The sequence below is a fragment of the Plodia interpunctella genome, chromosome 18 (genome assembly GCF_027563975.2).
Source record: "Plodia interpunctella isolate USDA-ARS_2022_Savannah chromosome 18, ilPloInte3.2, whole genome shotgun sequence".
In the NCBI taxonomy this organism is placed as follows: domain Eukaryota; kingdom Metazoa; phylum Arthropoda; class Insecta; order Lepidoptera; family Pyralidae; genus Plodia; species Plodia interpunctella.
The window spans coordinates 7404813-7431282 of NC_071311.1; the positions used below are offsets into that span (position 1 = coordinate 7404813).

The window sequence follows — 26470 nt, forward strand, 5'->3', positions numbered from 1 at the left end:
CACAAAATTATGCTTTCCACCATTAGAATACACCATTAGAAACGTAATGACTGAATGAATGTGATGTTTATTCATCTTAAGTTACAAAAACACGTTATGCGTAAAGAGATTTTATGTATGTCTTTACATATTCCGCATATATATACATATTATAATGAAACTTGGTGAAACACGCGTTCTCTCTTTTATTCACACGAAGAGTACACGATATGGGAAAAAGAGATAGCATGTGGACGTTAGTAACGTGCAAGGTACGAGTTTGTATGTTTCGTGGCAGGTCTTCAGGAATATGACATGTAAATATTATAACGTGCTTTCGAATAATTTATAGGTACTTATGATTAGTAAAATTAAGGATAAAAATGAAATAAAGATTCAGTAACTTTATTTTCCCTCCATTAGGTAAGATTTTTTCCCGTCTCTCATCCTGGCGTAGGTTATTCCTGATTATTCCTGATCATTCCTGATCATTCCTGATCATTCCTGATCATTCCTGATCATTCCTGATCATTCCTGATCATTCCTGATTATCCCTGATCATTCCTGATCATTCCTGATCATCCCTGATCATCCCTGATCATTCCTGATCATTCCTGATCATCCCTGATCATCTCTGATCATCCCTGATCATCCCTGATCATTCCTGATCATCCCTGATTATTCCTGATCATTCCTGATTATCCCTAATTATTCCTGATCATTCCTGATCATTCCTGATCATTCCTGATCATTCCTGATCATTCCTGATCATTCCTGATCATTCCTGATCATTCCTGATCATTCCTGATCATTCCTGATCATTCCTGATCATTCCTGATCATTCCTGATCATTCCTGATCATCCCTGATCATTCCTGATCATTCCTGATCATTCCTGATTATCCCTGATCATTCCTGATCATTCCTGATCATCCCTGATCATCCCTGATCATTCCTGATCATTTCTGATCATCCCTGATCATCCCTGATCATTCCTGATCATCCCTGATAATGTAAGTAAGATCCTTTAACCGTGGAATATTATAGATTTCATAGAGTAACGATTAAAAGATTTTAGATAGTTTAATGATCATCATCATATCGAGTGTGTTATTGCTAACACTGGTGTCAAGTTTTATTCAAGTCGCCTAAAGGCATTTGACACGACTTTTACGACTACTTACCGCCATCTAGTGGCAAGTAGTACGCATACGCATACCCACTGAACTAAACTGTCCACCAGTGTGATATTTTCCTTCACCGGAAACAAGTGGTGGTCTATAAAAACTACTATATATGAGTCAGATTGGTATACAAACGCATATGGCACGAGTAGGATACGAACCTGACCCCTGTCGATCCACAGGCGGACGTCTTAACCATTACACCACCACCGCTTCAATAAGTATGTACAGTATAGGATAGTTTAGTAGTATAACGTTATGGCTTTTGGTACCAACATGATACAACCATAGCCCATTGCAGGTTTACCATAAACATTTTATGGACCCATTTAGATTTATTATCGACTTCTTACATTGTTAATAATTACGTTTTCTCTTCATATTACGTTTATATTAACTCGTCGTATATTTACTTTAGATACATAAGTACATATTCTGTTTCGATCGACGTCAATCAAGTTGATCTATGCAAATCGTATTTTGTTAATTTCACTTTACTTTAGTGATTTTAACTACCATTATTATATTAAAACGTGACGTGAGTTACAAACATATTTTAACATAAAATTGTTTTAAAAACAGACATCTTCATTACCAATATGTAAACGATATTAAAATATCAATACAATCTATATTTATAACAAAAACATCTATTGTTTGTCCGTCAGTTCATTGCAACCGCATATATTACCCGTTCTCCCTTCGGCCTTCGTCTGTTTGTCATGTCCATCCGTTCTCCAAACATGATTGTCTAGTAATCTTCGACAATTTATTGCGCGTTCAATCACGTCTTAGCAATAAACTACCTATAACAATAAAAGTTTAAAACTATACTGAAACTATAAAAAATATATTGAAATGGCGCGATCTGCTCAGTAGTGCTCACACCAAATTTGTATCAATTTCTATGATTACTTAATAGCGTATCACAGGATATTATGCTAAGATAATTAAAAGTTTATTTGTTTGTTTGTAATAACTTTATTGCACGAAAAGTTTTTTTGACGATTTTTTGTTTCTTTTGTTTCACAATTTTTATGTCGTTGTATTGATACAAGAAATAAATCCTACTACTTATCCTGCTAATATTATAAATGCGAAAGTTTGTGAGGATGCATGTGTGTTTGTATGTTTATTACTCTTTCACGCAAAATCTACTGAAGCGACTGTTATAAAATTATGTACACGGGTAGAATATAACCTGGAATAACACGAAGGGTACTTTTTATTGCGAAATTCCCACGGGAGCGAAGCCCCAGGGCGCAGCTGTTGGACTGTTGACACTGTTTAAGTTGCTCCGACAGATGTCGGCTCCCATACAGAATTCCGAATATCATATCATACGACTTTCCATATCATTAAATCTATAAGAGCACCCAATACATAAAACTATACATAAATGAGCAAATACGTAATTCTATCATTTTATTACAGCCGTGTACAGGATGTGACAGTCTACCATTACGTTCCAGTGTCTGCATGTTAGTTATCAGACTCCTTGACATACTAACGTGGTTTAGACTATGTGATTCTCCATACGGTTTTGCAACTTCTAATTCGATTCTTGAAGGTAAATATTTACTTATCAGTTTAGCAGATACAGCCCATAATTGCTTGTGCAGATCAATCAAACGGGCATCATATTTGACAGAAAGGTAGCCGCTTCTTAGACTCAATGTGCTTGAGTCCATATCCATATTTAGGTACTTAGAAATAATAAAATTGCGGAAGACTGACTGTCTCGCTTTCTCTCGATTATGACGATAGATTCAGTATTAAAAAAACCCGGATTAAAAAAAAACAGCATATATTTTATTAAAATTTCTATCTCTGGAGTCAGATCTGAACCAAAGACCAGAAATAAGAAGTGAAAGTTAATTATGACAAACGCACATTTATGACAAAACGGAGCTGCAGGAAACAGCTAGTCTTACTTTAAATCCTAGAATCTTAAATAAATAAATAAATATATGAGGACAAATCACACAGATTGAGCTAGCCTCAAAGTAAATTAGAGACTTGTGTTATGGGATACTAACTCAACGATACTATATTTTATAACAAATACATATATAGATAAACATCCAAGACCCGGGCCAATCAGAAAAAGATAATTTTCCATCATGACCCGACCGGGGATCGAACCCGGGACCTCTCGGTTCAGTGGCAAGAATTTTAGCACTGCGCCACCGAGGTCGTCTTAGACTTAGGTCAAATACACTCAAATAAAAAAGGGTCTATATAAGATCGGCACAGCATGAATAAAAATCGTGTCAAAAAAATAGAGATTGTGAATACAATTTCGGATATCATAAATTTAACAGGCACTGAAATTAACAACCAATTAAATAATAATTAAAGTTATTAAATGAGCAAAAAATATCGTGAAAACATAGAATTATTTTGTAACGTACAGTACAGGTACACTCTAGCACAACCTCCATTCGGAAATTTTATTTTCTACGAAAGAAGAGTCACCTTTTATGGTTATAGTTATTCTCGAGTTTTCAATTAAGAAAACGAGTGAAAATTCCAAGATATTTAATCTGCATTGGAGCCATGTGATGGGTTTTGATCTATATCTATATGTATTAAAATATATTAAACTTATTAACCATTGATAGGGCATTGATTGATGATGATTAAAAACTTTATTCTTAAAAGTTACAAACATAACGTTTTCGTTTTTATGACGATAATTTGACGGTAACCGCGGCTATTTTTACTAATACACATTTTTAGCCAAGCAGAACACAATATTGTATAGTTGTACGTTTGACACTTTTCTGCCGAACAGTACTGAAGCTGGTTTTAGGTTGCTGTCGCAACGACATTGCCCACGGCAAGGCAACCGGCAGGTCACTGCTTCACTGCTCAGCTCAGGACGATTTGGTACTTCGGTATTATCTGCTGTTCGATTTAATTTACTTATAAATCACTGACTAGAAGAAAAGAAATCCTTTCCAAAAGAGGGGTTTTCAAAGTTTCACGTGTCTGTCAATCGTCTGTGGCATTGTGGATACCATACAGATTAATTAATTTGATCTAAATGTGTGGATTTTCAAAGGATCCCTAGACTTCTTATAAAACATAGAGGCCATCAGATAAATACATACTTAATTATTGCAGCAGATATTAAATGAACTAATTCAAATGTTTAGTAATCGAAAAACAATAAAATATTAAGTCAAGCAAAGCTATAACAAAAAACTGTTTCAATAAAATAAACATTATTTTAGCTATCCCATTACTTTATTATAAATGATTTTATTGCAATTCAAATTACACAGAACTACCGAAAACAAAAGAAGAAATGTTATCAAATTACAAATTATGCTCACGCAGTTCGAGTAATGTTTCTATTATTATACAATTATATTACAGATCGTTAAGCACAGAAGTGTATGATTTAGAGATTATTTCTTTTGATGATTCGTAAGAAATACAGCATAAATGACGAGGTTTTAGCTGATTTCATATAATTTCTCCGAAAACGTGTTTATTTTTTCTTTGACAAATTAAATTAAAATCATCCGAGACCTATAAAAAACATATACTTAAATATACCTATATAATTTATCTACCTACTTAAATGGAGCAACTTCGTTTCACTGACAATCACATACAAGGATTAAAAAATATATACATTTTATAAATGAATTTTTTTAATTAGTCTCGTAAATAATTTAGGAGTTAACACTTTCTTTCTCAACCGTACCTTCCAATTACGACCACAATTAGGGGTTATGCGTAAATTACTGAATCGGATAATAGTACCACGTGGATTGTTTCCAATGACTGAAGTTATGTCACGTAACGTAAGAGCTTCGTTGTCAAACTCGATAACAAAACAAAAACTTTCGCAAAAACAAATGAGTCAAATCAAAGGGCTTTACAAGCTACTGAAATTTTAGCAATTTTATTCTGAAAATAAAAATAATAATAATAAAAAAAAAATCTAATTTGAGTCCTCACTCAAACATAAACTTAATAAAAAAATAAAAAAACAATAAAAAATATTATTCTAATCCTTAACATTCCAATTTATAATCGTTTATTGCCATCCGTACAATGGTGATCTTGAAATAATTGAAGTATTCCATTCTGCACTACAAACTAAATAGCACCGCTATTCTATCCTAGGAATCGCGAGAAATCAATAATGTTTTTCATCTACAAAAAATTAAGCACACCATGCTTAAGCTAACCCATCAATCCTATCCTTCCTAACTAATATAATAAATTCGAAAGTATGATTGTTTGTTACCTCTTCTCGCTTTAACTACTCAACCAATATACATGAAATTTTGCATAGATGTAGTCTGAAAAACGGAGAAAGACATAGGGTACCTGTCATCCCGAAAAAAATGATCCCATGGAAAATTCACGCACACGAAGCCGCCAGCTGCTAAACCAACTAATATTATAAGATTTATTGATCGCGCCTCAAGGCATCTCCTGAGCAATGAAGGCAATTGATGGTAAATATACGATTAACATTTAACAAGCGCCATTTAATATGAAATAACTAGATTTTTATCTTGATAGCTGTCAGAAATATAGCCTAAATTAATGTCTAGATAGGCGGTGGCTGAAATAGTGCGAATATATATATGACAGACAAATTTATAAACAATGTCTCAATTTAAAACAAATCGACCTAGTTCATGATAGATAAAAATAAAGTCTGCTAATAATATAAACGCGATATTTTACACGACAATTTATGTGGGGAAGTTGTTATTAGGGTTAGGTAGACATTAACCGCTCGCCGCTGATGTTTAGACAAAATTGACTAAGTCATAAAATATATATAGCTACCAAATATAAACTTACTTTGGGTATATAGATAAACATCCAAGACCCAAATCAATCTGAAAAAGATCATTTTCCATCTTGACCTGACCGGGGTTCGAACCCGGGACCTCCAGTGTAGCAGTCCGGTATAACCATTAGGCCACGGAGGTCGACTAAATGTCATTACAAGTAAAGCAATTGTATATCATGTTCTCCTCTATATTACAGCCGTCGATGTCCGTCTTTCGAATACATTTCTCAATTTAAATATCGTTTTGTGTCAACAAAAGGAAAAAAACAAAACAATTTACGTCGTAAGATCACAATTATAGGCGATTGTATGGAAGAGTCAAGTAAATAAAATTCAATTAAATTGTACACCAATCACAATTATTTCCAGTACTATCAGTAACACTCGCTTTCTAAGCTCTACTCGTACATTACTGTTAAATTACGAGCTTTCCTCAAGAAAGCAGACAGTTTATTTCTTGTTGGCATTTTAGAAATATAAGATCAATTTTTTATTTGGCATTATTTCATATTGAATGCTAAAAATGTACGTATTGTTTTCTGATTCATATATCAATAGAAAACGACAACGAACAAAGTGAAAGTAAAAGCTAAATGATCACAAAATGCCGCTATTTTTTGACCATTTAACTATTTGATTTGATGACCATACAACGCTAAAACTTATTGTACGCCGCGAGCTTAGACCTCGCGAACACAATACATTTTTACAAAATTGTGAATATTTCAAAAACGACTTAACCGATTTTATTGCACCACAAAGTTAAACATTCTATTGACAAATCCTACATACCTTTTAAATTTCATCAAAATCAGACAAACTGTTAGTAATTTATCGCGTTACATACATAGGTACATACAAATAATATATTTCTGCCCCAAATTGATATGAAAAGCTCGCTTCGCTCGCTCGATCAATACATTTTAGCTGTAAAATGCAAGACACATTTTGCTTACGTTAAATAAAAACTTTGTCAGGAAGTGAGGTCTAAGCAAGATGATATTATCAGTTAGTGTTGAAATGGAAAAATGAACCATTGTACTCGTATTGTAGGAAAGTTGCGGTAATTCCACATAATGAATAATGGGGAAGGAAGACAATATTGGGTACTTCAAGAGGTCGTTGGACGGTCAGCAAATCAACAATAGAATTATGAATAACTAGTTTTTGCAAGCGGCTTCGCCCGCGTTAATTTTTCGGGATGAAAGATACCCTATGTCCTTCTCTATAGTTCAAACTGCATGTATGCAAAACTTCAAGAAGATTGGTTGAGTAGAGAGAGCGTAAAGAGAACAAACTCCATTTCGCATTTATAATATTAGTTGGGATTAGGATTCATTCATAAAGTAGTGACAAGCTTTGCGTTATATAGATATAAATTATTCAACACGATCCTTTCGCGGATATCGTATAAGGCAACTAAGGGATAATAGCCTTGATAGCTATTTTTATATTTTCATTCTTAACAGCTATAGGCAATAGCATTCCCAAAAAGGGTGGGTGTTTCGCTGGCCAGTTATAAAATCATAGCCGAATCTAATTTTACGCGCCCCCCGTGTTTCTAACTATCCCGGCCAAGAATAAAGCCTATCTCTCTTAAATGAGCATTATTTCGGTTGCATCCTAACCTCCAAATCGTCGGAGCCCAGGGTTCAATTTGCTACTTTTTGGTCGTCCATCATCGAAATGGATACTATATTTCCTGAAGAAGAAGAAGAAGTAACTATTCTTATTTAAATTCCTTCTATTTTTAATTTGTTAATAAGCACTCAGCTCAATGAAATGAAACCCAATTCCCCGATGACAAGATATTAATTAAATATTTTTGTGATATGCAAAACAGTCGCTATTGCTACATGCCGGTCGTGGACTACATTCACTTGCGAAGTGGAAATATTTAGTTTTGGTGAGAGTTGAGCAACTCGCTCACTTGCAAGTCCGTACTCCTTGGTGTGGTCAGACTGGTCGAGCGATTTGTGCTAGTTTGGCACATTCGTTTGTATACTTGTCTCTCTCTCTCTCATCTTTCGTGGCTGTGATGGTCCAAAGCCCAAATAAACGTTACACGTTCGCACATACGAGTTGTATCCTATGTATGTATGAAGATGGTTCGAAGGGGAGAGGAAAAAGTATCAGGACCCTAATTAATGGGCACTTCTTGGACGATTGTAAAATCGGAAAAGAGCTCAGGTTTGAAGAGAAGTACCCAATTTAGTTGCATTTTTCAATCATTATTATTATTTTTTCTACAATTCAACTTGAGGTAAAAATATTTTTTTTGTATGTACGAGTATGTAACGCGATATTAGCTTTCAAACCGTTGTTGATCAGATTCTGATGAAATTTAAAAGGTATGTAGGAATACTGTCAATAGAATTTTTAAGTTCGTGGGGCATCAAGATCAGTTAGGTCGTCTTTGAAATATTCACTAATTTGTAATAATTTATTTCGGGTTCGTGAGGTCGTTCGCGGCGAACAACTTGTTATTTTTAATTATTTCTCTTTTTTTTATTAATTTTAGTTTAATTTACTGCTGCTTATGTTTCACGAATCTTATGTTGAGTAAAGAATTTAAATGCCATTTTGATATGCTTGAGCTCACATCTCGACGAGTGTGAACACAACCTCCCGTTTTATGTGATGTATATGGGCTAATTTGGCAATCACTCTTGAGCGGCAAATACATAAAACAAGTGATAGTTAAGATGAGAATCTCCAAGCCAATAACGTGTTTATTTTAGCTTTTTACAAAACCAAAACCTTGACGAAAATTCCTTAATAGGCCTTAAATAGGTACTCATTTCTTATTATCGCTTTTTTTTTAAAATTCGGCAACTTTACAATTGACGGATACGTATCTGTTGCGAAGTGAACGCATTGTGTATATGCCACCTAAAATTTACAACAAAATTACTCAAAGATTTGAATTAAAATTTATTCAACAAGCATCACAGATCTTTATTTTTGATACTTTTTTACTTTTTGATAAATGTCATTATAATTTAAACGCTATTAAAAACAATTAAAGTTTTAAAGATAAAAATGATATTAACTTAAATAGTCGATTAGAATTTTATTTATTAGTTTTTGTTTTTTGTGATGATAGCATGCTCTCCAGTTAAATTGGCTAACCCATAACCTTTTATTGTAAAAAATGTAAATTCATGTATTTGCAAACGAATAATCTTTGTCTTTGTTTCGCGCTGTGGTCGTGGTGTAAAATGGATGGAAGCAATATTTGTCAACCGTCATTCAGTGGCCTGTAATTACACTAGTGGACTAATAGTTACCAATGGGCAGATATCCACACGTTTCCTTTTCGTTTAAGAAAACTTTGATAAGTATATATAGTTAATAGTATAGTTAAATTATAACTACTATGGACAAGGCGCGGGTTCTCTGTATCAGCATGATAGACAAAATTAATGTCTAACAATATAAGGATTTATCAAGATTATTGAGTGATTAAGATAAAATTTATTGATTTAAGCAATTTACGCATCTGCATAGGTTACCTATTCAAATACCAAAGTTAATGCAAATAACAGCATCTTGGTTAATATGAACGACTTTAAGGGACGAATTCAACAGAAGCCATGCTATGCTGCGCTAACTGGAGCTATGTTTCGAACAACCAATAGAAATTTTGTTTGCCAAAAATTACAAAATTCTTACAGTTGGATCGCGCAGTGCGCTCAGCTGGAGTGGCGAACGACTTTTATTAGGGCGAACGAAATTCTATTGGCTTTTCGCAACTTAGCTTCACTTAGCACAGCGTAGCAGAGCACTAGTCGATTTCGGCCAAGTGCAAATTAGTCACTATAACAGCCGCATGAAGGGTAAATTGATGGGAACTTGATAGTACCTACCTGATCTTTCTTGTTTTACGACAAATATAGGATAATAAAGTAAATTGCAATATTATGTATAATGCAGTAAGGCGATGCATCGACAACAATTTTATTTTTGTTTTATATTTAAATGTAATCCTAACTGATTTGTCCTAATATATTTATTTATTTATTTATAAATATTATATTTGTATATTAAGTTTGTTGGTTAACATAACTTAGTATACATATAATTAGGAGAAAGAAGATAGATATATGGGGTACTTTTGGTTCTGAAATTCTCGCAGAATCAATGCCTTGTGGTGCAGCTAGTATCGAATTTAACTAGTTGTTCGCCGCGAACTTACAACCTCGCCATCACAATAAATGTTTGATGAGTTTTTACAAAATTGTTAATGTTTCAAAAACGACTTAACAGATTTTGTGCCCCACGAACTTAAAAATTCTATTGACAGATCCTATATACCCTTTACATTTCGTCAGACCAACGATCGAAAGTTGACGCATTACAAACAAACATACATACAAAAAAAAAAATTTTGCCCCAAGTTGACTTGTAAACCCGCTCGTTTCGCTCGCTCGATCAATTAAATTTCAACAAAAATACACAAAAAATTTCACATATTTGTGATTAATTTGCCAATTTATTCGGTCTCCCACACACAACAACACACATTTTTCAGCTTCGCTAAAATATATTACTTTACCAAATTAAGAGTCTGGTAGTGGACGCGCCAAGTTGCATGAATACACGTCTATCGTTGTCCATTGTTCTCACGTAAAAATGCAGCAATGACCGACTTGGCAACCTGTGGCGGTGACGAAATGCATTTTTGTCCTTAGAAAATTTTGGTCAAGTATACTTTGGATATCATGCAGCAATTGAAAATCACCATAATGATACAGTTTTGACCTCAATAAGGCAACTCTTTGGGAGATTCTTGCTTTTGTTATACTTTTAACAAAGGCAAAGTGTTCGACGTTTTGTTGAGTCGTTTAATAGCCAATGCGTTTAGTATATTTTTGTCACAAAATAATTAACTCCCTTGTGAAGTCATGTTTTTAATATTTTTAAGAATATTATATTATTTCCCTTTTCATGTCTTTGTATATTGGACATGAAAAGGGACAGAACATAAAAAGGATCGGGTATGTACATATACCGCTGCTCTTTTCGGCCAAACTATGCCTCTAATTAAGGCGATGATAATGTGCCTTGTAATACCGAAAATACTAAAGTCCACACGAAATGGAGATGAAAATCTAGAAACGCGAATGACTCCATCGCTCTATGGCTAAGGATGAAACTGGAAATGCGTTTAGATGAGAACAATAAATTAAACCAATTTCATGAATACAATTTAAATTTCACTATTCGCGTGCGATTTGAGTTTTCCTTAAGGTATATAATCAATAAAACTGATATATAGTTTTGTGATATTATCTTCATAACTTAAATCAATGTCAAGAGACAAATTTTAACAAATAGTTTCGACTATAAAATAAATAACTTGTTAAGACATAATAGATCTTGGCTCATTGCACATCCCTTTAAGCGTTTTGATTTTAAAAAAATTCCATATAAACATGGAAATATTAGAAATTAATATAGGTAATTATATCGTAGGCTTACTAATACCGTAATTATTATAAAATTTTGTAACTTTTATGGCAATTTAAATATTTAAAAGGAGTTTATTGGCTATAAAATGTTTGACATTGATGCTATGATGAAATCTGATGGTTAAATGAATAGTGATATGATTGAATAGGTATTTATTAGATTTAGTACTTCGTAGTACCTACTAATTCCATGGTATTGTCAGCTATCGAGTGAAATGGAAGATGGTACAATATATGGTGGTCTCTTTCATTAGTAGAGAGTAGTCGACGGATCGTGGATGGAACTAAGACCTAATCAAACAAGATTTTACAAGTTACGCTTTCTAATGAAATAATATGATGACGGCATGATAGTATGTGGTGTGTGTTTCCACCCCAGAATACAGCCAATTCATATCCTCCACTGGATGTCGTACTAAGCAACTGCCTTGGCTGATAGGGAACAATAGTATTCCCTAAGAGAGGTTGACATCAGGCAGACTGAAGGTTGTAAGTAAAATCACCGCCGAATCTAAAATTTTTTAAGGTTGATCTTTTAAGCTGAAGACTTTGCGGCGTCACAGCCTCGAATGTAACTTCGCGAAAAGGAGAGATAAAGTATTTACGTACTTTAAGGCCCGTGCACACCTAATTCTAGCGCATAACTGTTCTAAGTATGCGTTAAAAATTCCTTACAATTTGTGGACACACGATCAGTGTGTACGGGCCTTTATGTGTATAAAAACAAATAAAAAGGCTATATAATCAATGCATGCAATACCATTCAGATTCTTTGATCAAAACCGATATAGAATACTCTACAGACTCTTGAAGTCACAGTCGACGACTCACAATGTCATCTCCAAATCGAGTGATTGACACAAAACGATGATTGACACGAGTGATTGTGGTCTCGAGTGTTTGTGTAACTATGATCGTATCTCCGTAACAAATATGACGTTTAGTTCTTTTTGGGTGTTGCAATTTTTTGATAATGTATAATATTTTTATTATATAAGCATAATTCGAAAGAACAGGATTTTTTAACACATAGTCAAATCATTTAATCAGAAATTTGACCTTCACAGGCACTTTTTTAGGTCAAATTTTATAACAGTAATTTCTCAAAAGCTACAAACTACTGGCATTTCGGAACGGCCACTGCTTAGGAGAAATGCCGAAAGCAACTCATTTAAACAGTGTTAGTCCCTACCATGCTAGAAGGGCTTAATTTACTTTTATTATTTCTTATATATTATTTTATTTATTTTGTATTGATTTGTTTACTAATATACTTTATATCATTACCCAATTACATTCGGGGCTATGACGCCGTGGAGCCCAGGGTCCAGCGTAAAAATAAATCTTTACAATTTAAAGATTTGTCTATGATTTTACAACCGGCCGCCGTTAACCCTCCTTGAGAATGCTATTGTAGCCTATCAGTTGCCAAGGGTTTGTGTACCTTAGTCGCCTCGTACGACATCCACGGGAGGATAAGTACAGGACCACTCGGTCCTATTCTAGGGCGGAACCACACGCCACTGATGAATGCATATCATATATCCCGTATGAATATAATAAGACAATCATCTCACAGTGAATATTTACAACAGAAAACATTATAATTTATAGACTATGTATCAAAAAATCTGCAGTAACATATAATTACCTATGTACAATCCACTAATCGCCATGTTATACTACAGAGACCTTAATATCGTGATGGTAACAGCAGATTTAGAATGAATTTGCATTCATGGTTGATGTGCTGTCGACTGTACAATGTTGTATGTAATTATTTTCCGCATACAACCAAGATAGATTCAAATCATTTTTACGATAATTTTTGCGGTTGGTTACTTTAATGCGATTAGGATGTGCGATAAGGATGGAAATACGCATAATTTGATGTTATACAATGTCGATATTATAGTTATAATGATAAGCACATTACCATTTCACAGAGTTCTAATAGATGATAGTTGGGTAATCTTAGAGGCTTTTGTTGTGTAGTAACTCTGAGGAAAATAGATTAAATTCCTTCAACTTTATACTAATACTAACTTGGTATACATTAAACTGGTAGTCCGATGTTTAAAATGCCTGGCTGTGAACCGAAAGGTCCCCGGTTTGAAACCTACTCGTGCCACATGTATTTTTATACCAATTTCACCAATACATAGTTTTTCACGACAACTTGTTTCCGAGGAAGGAATACATGGTGAGAAAACTTGCTTGCACTTTAGTTACTATCACTTAAAATGGCGTACGATAGTCGTAAAAGTCATGTCAGATGCCTTTAGGCTATTTGAATAAAATCCGACCCCAGTGTTGGCAATAATACACTCGAAAAGAAAAATAATCTAGTAGTTGACAAGCTCAGCTGTTATCAGAGCGTTTTACCTGTTGCTTCTGGCGCCATAGAGCGTCAGAGCCATTTTCCTACATTTTCTCTTCTACTTCTTACGCTCTTCGGCACATCATCTTTATTATCTACATATTTTACATTGTGTTTGAAATTCATATAACTGGCACAAATCAAAAACTATTAATATATACATATATGTATGTATATTATTAATCACTATATAATAATTAATTAGTCAATTCAAATAAAAAAAAATCAATTCAATAGTTGTCAGACCATTGGCACGCGAGTCATCCTTGACGACATCAAGCCAGCATTTCTTGAGGTTTGCTTCTGTCACACAGTTGTTTATCATCTATAAATAATCTACCTATAAGTGCCTAGATCTAAACATCGTGTTGTCTCACAATTTTATCGTTTCGTAACACTTACCAAAGTACAATTTATTCCACAGCAATTATAACGTCCTAACCCTAGAGGTCTGAACGATTATTTCTACAACAAACAGACATATTTTATAGACAATTATATACATATAAACACATAATTATAAGGGCAGCTGTATACCAGGGCCCTTTAATAGTGTATTGCGTCACGAAATATATATTATACAACGATTTGGAATACTTAATTGTTGTAAGCCCGAAGGGTTGAGGGCCAAATCAATTGGAAGAATTTACGTATATTGAAGGTGTCTGTATAATAATTGGCTTTTAATGAATAGTAATGCCCTTAGGAAGATCCAAACAAAGGGATCATGTTACTATTTCATAATATAGGTCATCGTAGTCACGCTTCTAATTAAAATTGAAACTAATTAAAATATAGAATAGACGAGCAAACGTTCTGGTTTTGATGCCACTATGATTCTCACATATTGTTAATTTATTAAGTTGTGTAATGAACGTTTAAACAACAATGATTTCCACAATACTTAGTATATACAGGGTTACTGGTATTGTATGCAAAACTTTCTAAAGACTACTACAGGTACATCAAAACAAGCAACTTTTATTCTTACTAACCCTGTCAATGTTAAACAAATAGGTATATATAGTATTTACTGTTTGACGACTGCTGTAAAGAAATGTCAAAAAGGAAAAAAAATCAAATCAAGGTAATTTAAAAACGGTTTCGAAAAAAAACAATATTTAATTCAAAAACAAACTTACCAGCAAAGACATCTCAGTAGTTTTGGGCATCATGGTGACATCACCGGGTCGCACTCCAGGCCCGCAGTAAGGCAACGACGGGCCCCGGTTGGGGACCCGGGCCGGCTCGTGCAGGGCCAGCAGGGCCGCGTGCAGGCGCGCGCGCGCCGCGCTGATGCCCCCCGCGCCCCGCACCGCCGCTTCTACCACGTCGCCGACATCTTTCTCCCATCTGAAGAATGTAACAATCATTATTTCATAAGCTCTCTCTTTCCCTCTTGTGGTTGTATGTTGTCGTGTGGTTGTATTCTTGACTATGACGCTAAGTCCAGGGTCAGCTAACAAAATAAATTCATATATATTAAAGATTCCGTTATGATTTTTCATCAAGACTTTAAAACCTAATTAACGAATGATAAGGAGTTAAAGAAGGATTTATTCCATAAATATCTACGGCACGAAAATCTCCTTCAGTCTCTTTTCCATAAATTTTGTTAGTTGTTACACTAAAACGTCAGATAAACGTCTATCTAGATTAGATTATGATTGAGATCACTGGTGCTGACGTAAAATGAACTTGAATGTAATTTACCAACCTGCAACCGGCTAGGCACGACCTGATGTCCTCCTTCAGACTCCTGGACAAGGTGCAGCCTGGACTGTCAGAGTCGGAGGTGGTGTGAGATCCATCATTCTTGTCAGAGTCCGAGAGACGCGGTTCCGCGAACTCAGTCTTTGGTAAGCTTGGGGAAACGCGGCCGTGGCTTCCACCGCCGCTGCCGTACCCTAAACATACAGAGAGTATATGGTAAAGTAAAAAGCACTTTATTGCACCAAAAACAAGATACAATTTAGAACAAGACGACTAAAAAGATGTACAATTGGAGACTATATCGCTAGTGCAATCCCTTCCACGACCTCAGTGGCGCAGTGGTAAAGTTCTTGCCACTGAACCGAGAGGTCCCGGGTTCGATCCCCAGTCGGGTCAAGGTGGAAAATGATCTTTTTCTGATTGGCCCGGGTCTTGGATGTTTATCTATATATGTATTTGTTATAAAATATAGTATCGTTGAGTTAGTATCCCATAATACAAGTCTCGAACTTACTTTGGGGCTAACTCAATCTGTGTGATTTGTCCTAATGTATTTATTTTTATTTATTTATTTATTCCAGGTTTCCTGTGAAAACATTCAACAAAACCACATGTATGTGGTTTTATTTCTGAAACATGTTTCATACGCCGTGGACAATGCTTAGTTTGTTTAGCAAACAAAATTTGGCAGTATCTTGCCTCTTATAATCTAATATTTTGTGCAACTGGTTGTGTTCACAGATACGGAAAGCATAAACGATATTATAGGGTAGACGAATTTGTTGACATGTTTTCGTTGTTTGTGTAGAACATAACACGGGCTGTTTACTCTGCTTTATACATACCATGTAGATTGTAACAAGTTAAAGGCTAAAATATAGTTGTAGTTTGTCTTATACTGCCACATGTGTGGGCGAGGAATACGTGACTAATATATATAGGCATTGATTGTTGATAGACAACAGTATTCCTAAAGAGGTTGACGTCAGACCAATCAGAACCGATATAATAGGATATTTCCTTGATATAACAGGATAAAATGTCAATAATTGGGAACACGCGAGAATGGATTCCAAACCTGATGAAGTGGAAGGGGCGCGGCGCGGGGTGCGGGGGGCATCCACCATTTCCCCCTCCACGGCCTCTTCTAACGAGTCCACTATTATCACTACCTCTTGCTCTTCTTCCTCGGTGTATAGGGGGTTCGACCTGAAAACATAAATTAAATCGGGTTCGGCCTTACGAATAACGTCGGAAGAGATAAGATCCCTATTCAAACGAATGAACCGAACCTGAATGTATTTTTTAGTTTTATATTTTTTTATTCAACATAATATTTCAACCAAAGAAGCTAGAAGTGGCAAATATATTTTCCTTGGTTTAAACTAAGTATGTCGAACCAAAAAATGTAACCATTGAATCAAAAACAAATGAATGGAATATTGATTATATATTGGTGCTCTTTACTCATTAGCATTTTTATAACTTTTTTCAATCGAACCATAAAGTGCGTACTACTGGAAGTATTATATAATCTGTGGTACTACGTAATATTAGTAGATTCATTATGTTTTGACGCTTTTTTATTTTGTTAAATAAATTAAATAAACTTAAACCAACTTCTTTATGAAAATAACGTGCCTACGCGCGCGCACTTGACCGTTTTTCGCACTTATCGCGTCTGAAGAAAATTGTTAGGCTCCACTCGTAAAATCTAGATACGCCGTGCGCATACGCAATTAACGCAGTCACTGAACTCATTACCGCGTGCATATTTAATGGTTTTACAGGAACTTGACCCTTAAATTATGGGATAATAAAGTTTATTTTTAGATTAAGGTTTCGAATTGGTTTGCGGTTTAGTGGGAATCTGTCGGATCGTTTTGTTCCTACTTTTGGTGTGCTGTGGCGTTTGTGATGAGTAATGGCCAAAGTGTTTCCAGTTCCTTTGTTCCTAGATGCAAATAACTTTTACAAAACATCGCCTTTGTCCAACTCTTTTCAAAACAAAAAAATACAAAAAAAAATATTTCGCCATATCACCAATCGAGCCTTGGTTTTTCCTGTCGCAATTCTTAATATCTTTCGGTTATTCTTGTCTACGAAGTATCTCTCTGAAGGATGTCGTAGACTACGTGCTGAAGACGTCCTTCTTCAGGAAATAGAGATAGATGGCCTGGGGGCAGGTGAAAAAGGGAGATATCACGAAGAGGAATCTTTAATTAGCTGCTCTTCTACAGAAAGGGTGAGAGGGGGATAGAGAGAAGTCCTCAGTCCAGTCGATCAGGATATATAACGTTCTTATTCGAAAGCAAATACAGTCACAATTAGGATAACAATAATTTTTCGTGTCTGAGTTACTGGCAACAGGGAGTAAGATAAATGCAGAACGCTGAACGGGCCACACTAAGCTTGTATCGCTATGAACACGGATATAGTCACAACACACCCACAACCGCCAAGAAATACTTGTGATCACACGATCGAATATAGTGGACGGACGTCCCGTGACCACTAAGTCACAGTGATCGGTGTGTTTAGCATTTAATTTTGACGTGACCAAAATCTATTTTGCCATACTCATACCTGAGTAGCGGAGGAGGCATGTCATCCAGGACACGCAGGGGGTGCGGCGCGGGCGCGGGCGGCGCAGGCGGGACGCGTCGGTCGCCGCACGCGCACCGTCCCGCGTCTTCGCTCTCGCGTCGCCCTCCACCCTGCGATAAAACAACAATATTATTCTGTAATATTCAACAAGATAAATATGTAATTTTATCTATAGGGAAAACTGTCGGATAAAGGTGCGAAAATAGGAAGTTGAAGAAGGTTTGTATGTAGGTATGTAACATTAATAATATTGCACCCGTGCGAAGCCGGGGCTGGCCGCTAGTTTCAGGATAAAAACATTTTCAAAAGATTCATTCAGGAATAACTCGCGTGTGTCACCCCTAGTGTTGTGACAAAGACAAAGCCACCTGAGACTCAACTGACGGAAAGTGGTCGCCGCGACCTATGAACGTCTGAAATACCAGTCAGGTCCGCACAGTGCAGTGTCGAGTTCCAAATAAATATTTCCCTGCTTTTAACTTCAAATGGCATAAATTGAACCGACTTTTGTGGCCCTCAAGATCCTAAAATTGTTTTGTACTCGTAAGTTCATATGATCTTGAGGGTGATGTAAGTATGTCGGTTCAATTTTTTTGAAAAAAATATCATTTACTTATCCTTCTCATTGTAACTGTTTGTAATGTTCACTCTCATTCCTCAAAGAAACGCCACGTTATCTCGAACTGTGATAGAATCAACCAGTTGTGACATTAGATAATACGTCACAGTTATTGTCTGTGGTTTAACTAGCCATAGCGCCCTCGTTCTACTTGTGCCTTACATTGTACTGTACAATTTTTGTAAAATTAATTATTAATTAGTTTTTGTTTTTTATTAAATTTTGCTCATCAAAAATCCGCTTTCTTCACTTTCTTGACAGACACACGTCACATACAGTGATTATTCGATCATTTCACCAAAAAAGCACGCAACTGCACACACTTATAAGCATTTATATAAATCTAATAATCGAAAATCATTTTACACTTTATTTGAAAATAGATTACTTACCAAAAAAAATAATGTGAATCCCACGCTTGTATCGCTTGCAAATATATTATTAGAGATATCTCCATTAAACCAATATTTGTTCAGTTAATTGTGCGTAAATATCAAACATTACCGGCCCATTGTACATAACACTGTAATGTGTTCTACTAGCTACGCCCCGGGGCTTCGCTCCCGTGGGAATTTCATGATAAAAAGTGCCTGTGTTATTCTGAGTATGTTCTACCCATGTACCAAATTACTTAAATGTGGAATTAATGAATGATGTGCGTGAAAGAGTAATAAACATAGGTACATATTTCGCATTTATTATATTAGTAGGACAATGCAAGATGTCATCACAAAATGATAAAAATATAATCATAAAAAAAGTTTTTGTTCAATTAAGCTAAGCATTACCAGATTGCAAGAATACTTAACTGTTTTAATTGTATATTCACGACTCGCACGATATATTAAAAGAAGCCAATTCTAATTACAAATTAATATAAAAAAACACAAATATGTATTTGAAAAGATGATTAATAACTTCACTACTCATTTTCGCGCCTAGCTGGCATAGCTATTAATAAAAGAAAAAAAAAAACAAAATTCATAATTCGAACGCATCCATCAGTAGTGCAGTGACCTAGAAAAATTCGTACCAATCGCAATCGATTTAATTGATACTTTTACAATATTCATGCTCGGACTTACAAAAGTTAATGTAATTACTCGATTCAGTGATTTAGAAGTGTGTTCCTTTTTTTATTTGTGTTGTGATTGATGTTTTATTTTTGTAGAGTAGGTACCTGTCTATATTTGTTGTTTGTGTGTGCGAACGGCTCACCCATGAAGGGATCCGTAGTAGCTAGTATAATTTGGGATAATCAAACAAAAATAAAAATATTCTTCATAGAACGTGTATAAAAGACAAAGTCATATTTGGGGATTATTTTAGAAGCCTTAATGTCATTTTCTAAAGCTTAGTTGAAGACACCCAGCACGTTTAAGTTTACTTTCAGTCCCATGCAGAGTCGCTATATACTTTTTTTTAATCTATATAGAATTCAATAAGTGGTTTAAGACGTAAAGTCCTGAAAGTTTTATAATATTTTAGCAGCTGAGTCATACCGATGAACGGGACGATATCGAAACTATAAGGGTTCCGTTTTTATTACGCAATTGAACCCTACAAATTATTAAGCGCAATAATTGTTGGGTAATGTAATAATTATGATAGGTATTCTATTTGAATGCACCTCACACCTCGTAAGATTTGAAGTGATTCAAATGACTAAACGTAAGCATTCTCCTATTTCGCAAAACTCGGTCAAGTGCGTGTGTGTGAATGTGTAAAAGATATTTTTGTTTATCTTGCAAAATGTAGCCTGCCTTATCAGGTGTTGGATTAAACCTACACAATGTCAGTAAATGAAATTACTCTTTAAACATTTTTATACATTGTGACTAGTTTAAGACAACTTTATTATATAAAAATAATCTAAGGGAGAGCGAACTGGTTGGTTGAAAATACATGTACAGGTCTGGAAGGCGATGGGGTCCATCGCCTTTGCCCAGCAATGGGGCAATTAGAAATTAATAAAAAATTCAAATGAGAATTTTGAATATAAACATAAAGAACTTGGTGCTTGGTGGTCTATGATACAGCTGAAGATACGAAGAGCAATGGGCCATCTTATTCCCGAAATTGCCACTGGTCCGAAACCCAGGTGCAAAAAAACGATAAAATATTCCAAACTAAACTTGTAAATCGAAATCTTGAAAAAAGTTTATTAAAAGTTTATTGATACCTGTAAAAAATCATATTGGGCAAACTCAAAATTTAATTTGGTCCCACGTCAATCGAATACAAATATTTAAAAATGGAACCGAAATTATGTCCACAAATATTTAAATATTAAACACATTCACAGTTGAAATGTATAAAGTACTCTGTAAATATCGAACGCAAACTTAATTAAACTCGATATGGTCATATCTCTCAAACAATCAAAATGTTATTCCCACACGTAAGTAAACGACTAAACCAATATTCAAAAATCGATTAATCATCTTAATAGCGATTTATTGATTAAAATCTTAATTAGGCATCCTTATTAGTCTTAAATGGTGGGGTGTTGACTTTGCAGATTCTTATCGCCAAACAATTATGAAACATACTTGATTTTTTTTATATTTATTACTATAAAAAACTTACCTACGTTAGAATAACCTAAAATATATGACTTAATAATAATATAAAAATTTTGATAACATGAATTTTTTCATTATGTTAAATAAAAGCATAGTCTATAATACCTATATAAAATGGTTGATTTTTTACACAAATCCTTTTACCCTTTTTTAAACCGGTTCGGGGTGTCAAAATCAAATCATTTATTGAGAAGTTAAGCCTTCACAGGCACTTTTTCACGTCATATTCTAAATTAAATGATATTTACCAAAGCTACAAACTACTGGTATTTCGGAACGACCACTGCTGAGAAGAAATGCCGAAAGAAACTCATTCAAACAGTGTTGGTCCCTATTAGAATTTTTTTATTATATATTTATTTGTATTTTTTTATGAGTAATATAAGTAACAATGTAAGTACACAATAAAGTACATGGTCAAAAGGTATACTGAAACATATTATGATTGTGATCAAGTGCTGATGAAAGGAAAAATATATATATAAATATATATATAAAAAGAAAAAAATATAAATATAAAAAGAAAAAAAAAATCTATTATTCTTGACTAATAGGTACTTCTAATACTTAGACAATAAAATTAAAATTGATTAATTTTTACAAACAAACAATCATAAGCTTAACGACCTTCTTTTAAGGCCTCAAAATTCATTCAGTTTGTTTTTATTACTTTTGGAAAAGTGCGCATTATTATTACTTTGTAATGGTTAAGACGTCCGCCTGTGGATCGAGAGGTCTCAGGTTCGTATCATACTATTGTGTCATACTATTGTGTCATATTGTGTGAGTTTGTATACCAATCTGACTCATAGTAGTATAGTAGTTTTTATAGACCACCACTTGTTTCCGGTGAAGAAAAACAACGTGAAGAAACTTGCACACTGGTGGACAGTTTAGTTCACCAGTGTGTATGCGACTACCTGCAGGTAATCTAGTTGCAACTAGATGGCGGTAAGTAGCCGTAAAAGTCATGTCAGATGCCTTTAGGCGATTTGAATAAAATTACACACCAGTGTTAGCAATAACACACTCGGTTACTTTTTTAATTTCTCTCCAGTAATCCCGTCAATAGTTTAATCACTCTTTCATAAGACCCTCAGAAAAGTTATCATGATTCTGTGTTATCTCGCTGTCATCTCATCTAACTAAATCATAATAAAACAATTAATATACAGTAATTGTTTTAAAACAGCAATTCTTTGTTCTAAAACCGCGTGGAACAAAAGGCATTGTGCAATTATGACACGTTCAATTTGTGTGCGACTGGGGAGATAGAGTGTTTTTTTCAAGACAGCGCTGTATAGAAACGTGCATTATGTTTAACCACAGATTATACAATACCAGTGTGCAAGTTTTTTTATAGCTTGTATTATATATGTCCCACTGCTGGGCAAAGGCCTTCCCTTTTGTCTTCCAAAGGTCTCTATCCCGAGCCATTTGTTGCCAATCACTCTGAAACTTGTCTACATCTCGCCTTCTTGTTTCGGGGCATCTTTGCCGAATGCCGCCAGAGAGATTGGCATACATCACCAACACTTGGGTTCCCGATGGGCGCAGGCGTCGAGCTAGTGTGCAAGTTTATTGAAGTAAAAATATTATAAGCTACTGAAGTAAATATGCCTAATTAAAGCTAAATTTGTTTGAACGTGCTAAACTCTGGAACTCTTATGAAAAATTATTTCCTAAATATGATACTTAGTTACATATATTTTTGGTCTAGGCTGCGAAGAATACCATAATTCCTATTGAACCGAAGTTGCAGAGAACGACTATACCTCTAGAATATCTAACTATCTCACCATTTTACTGGTTTCTTTCGCCGCCATAGAGCTTCGGAGTCCAAAAAGAAAGGGAGACGATTTTAGTACAAAAATTGTTACTAACAAGCTTTTGCCCGCGGCTTCGCCCGCGTAATTTTCCCACGGGAGCAGTTATTTTTCCGGGATGAAAGATACCCTATATCCTTCTCTAGGTACTCCAAATAATATGTGAAAAAAACAAAGAAAGAAAGAAACAAACAAACTTTCGCATTTATAATATTAGTTAGGATTGGTATAAAAATCACGGATAAACAATTATAGGTAATACAGTAATGTGAATTTTGAGTATTTGTTTAATTAACTACATACATGTAAATGAAGACAGAGAAAAAAAAAAACAAAATAGCGCTAAGGTGACCACACGTTTTCATGCACATGCATAAAATATTTTTACACATCACATAAATAATCATAATTTATAAAATTTGAGGTCACCAAATGGTCGGCCATGGCACCTAACTTTTATATCATACACATAATGAATACGATTCTAATAATATAACCAATAAGCATATCTGATGATCACCACAATTTATTAAAAATATATTTACGAGCACCAATATTGAGATATCCAAATTTAGAACACAATATCTCATTATGTAGCCATGAATCAAGAAACATGATCGAATAAAGTAATCGATCGTGACTCGATGTAAAATCGATATGTCCGTTAGGTATTAACAACTTATTTTTCTAAAGTAATGATGCCGAAATATTTAAAAAATGGCCAGTATCAAAATCTGATAGGAATTACCTTGACCTAACTCTCAAAAGTTATTAAGTGAAATATATGGTAAGTACTTAACTATGCAATTAAATAATCTGCAATTCCAAATTGTATAAAGTTTAGATTTTAGAGTTCTGCTATGCTTTTTTGTGATATGATGAAGACACGTCTGTCACACAACTTGTGTCACAACTACAGCCACTAGATGGCTGGATAAATCATGTCGAATGCCTTTAGGCGATTCGAATAAATTTTGAAGTCAGCTATAACACTCGCGATAAGAAACATAGACCGAGCAGATAAATTATCCTATATTGAAATGGAGAATATTAATGCAAAGCATTAATATTTCCAGTTAAGTAAAAATGTGTGTTTCATTCCACACAATGACCTTCAGTATGAATACAACTAAAAAAACTTCATACATTTTATACATAAATGATGATAATCAAAAACCGATGATGCTACAAATTTACATAACAAAAACAATGTGATTAATAAGTAATAAATAAGTATACCAAGCGGTTAAATACCACCAAGTGACCTGCGTCTGAATATAGCTTTATATTATCAACTAGCGATCCGTCCCGGCTTCGCTTGGATAAATATTGTTGACAGGGTGGATGGGCCCATATAAACTGGACTTAGGTTAGAACAGCCTGGTGAAGACCGTAGCTGCTAGGCTGGACGTGGACTGCGCTCTCATGCAGCACTGGACTCGCATCCACCTAGCTAAGGACACCAAGTGCTCTCGTAATTTTAATATAGATGTACTAACATAGTTTGTAAGACACTCTGTTACTAATACTATATAGGTTTTTAAACCTGAAATAAATTATTATTTTTTCATTTTTTTTTATTTAGATTCATTTAAATTTGTTACTAACATTGTTACTAACATATACTATGGATTCTGTAAGAAATAAATAATTATTATATTATTAAGTCTTTCTGTTTTTCCCGAAACTTGACTGGTAGAGAATGATTTTAGCATTAAGTCCTCCTATTGTACCAATTTAGGTAAATAAAGTTTGAATAAATAAATGAATAAAACCATAATAAATTATCCATCTAAACCTTTCCCTTGAATCATTCTATCTATTAAAAATACATTGTTTTAAAGATATAAGCATACATAGAGATAGACAGCGGTTAGTTTTTTTTTATGCGAGATGAACATGGCAAGTTAAATTGCAACTTGACATCGATTGACTCTTATAGCTAAAGAAATAACAGTGATGGAGTTATGCAAGTTGCACTTGTACATGTACTTCCAATATACTGAATTCTATAAAAAAAACGTTGACCAAATGAATATAAACAGTCTAGGCTAACTAGACATGTAGTTAGGGTGTTGATTCTGCTGTCTCTCATCACGATGACTTTGGTAATATTATATGGTAACAACTAAGTAAATCTAAAAAGACTGCAGGTCTTATAGTTCGCGGCGAACTACTAAAAAAGGTTTTTCGGTTTGGCATCAAAGTTTGACTGGCAGGCATGGCCTTGAATCTACCTTTTTTAACTTTTGTATTGTGCAAGTTTAAATAAAAAGATAAAAATAAATTAATAAAAATAAAGCTTAATTTTAGAAATCAAAATTCACAAGAATAGAAAGGCCTAATTATATTCGGAACTACGTTAGGGAATCATGAGTTCATGAACCACACTAATCCACTAACTTAATAAAGTAAGTAAAACCGTGCATCAGAACACGCGAAGAATATGAGAATTAGAGCGTATATAAATTACTCAATACAAGACAAGATTTATGTTCAGATTGGGCGAGCCTACTCGCCTGGCTTTTACTCGATAGTAGTAGAGAATACTGCGTATTCAAAATCTTGTAATGAATGTAATGTAATGGGCGCTGCGCACACTGTTAACTGTAAAATACGCTCATATATTTGTTTGCTTGAACACTGAGAGAATTCACACAAGTTTCGAGGCCTTTGACTTTGGCATTGGGATACTACATCCTATTATAGCCGCATTATCGCAATAGCTCCTTACTGTAATGGTAGTTTGATTATGATAATAATAAAAGTTCTCATTTACTATACACAACAAAACTGAGTTCAATTTATATCTGAACTGATTTTTATTTGGAAATCTAATGAGATGCCGTGTTTTTCCTATTCATGCTAATTTCTGTATATTCGACTATAATCCCGATGTTTCTGTTTATCTTTAGTCCTTATTAATCGATTTATATAATAAATTAAGAAAATAGTTCTGACATTGCACTAAATATATTAGTTCGTGTAAATGTTGTAATGGATGAGGAAATAATAAAGTTAATATAATATCTACATAACGGATGTTATGTACAGTTGTAAAATAAGTTTATATTATCTTCATTTTCGAAATAAGGGGGATGCCTTTTCCCACCAAAAATTTCCCAGCAAAAAAAAAACCTAATAAAGGGGTAGCCTTTTCCCAGCAAAAATAAAACACATAAAAAACCGGACGCTACTCCCCACTTCGCTATAACTCGCCTAGTGTAAACCTAAGCTCAAGTATGTAATAAATACTGCGTAACAACTACACTTGAA

General features: G+C 34.4%; 1 protein-coding gene across 1 annotated transcript in view; it reads right to left on the minus strand.

Moving 5' to 3' along the window:
• Positions 1–26470, minus strand: part of LOC128677415 (uncharacterized) — a 52314-nt gene that overhangs the window by 8449 nt on the left and 17395 nt on the right. The window contains exons 2-5 of the mRNA XM_053758242.2: positions 18144–18274; positions 16636–16766; positions 15562–15751; positions 14987–15197 (exon numbers count right to left, since the gene is read on the minus strand). Coding sequence (XP_053614217.1) covers positions 14987–15197; positions 15562–15751; positions 16636–16766; positions 18144–18163 — 552 coding nt within the window. The 5' untranslated portion in view covers positions 18164–18274. The remainder of the gene's footprint in view (positions 1–14986; positions 15198–15561; positions 15752–16635; positions 16767–18143; positions 18275–26470) is intronic.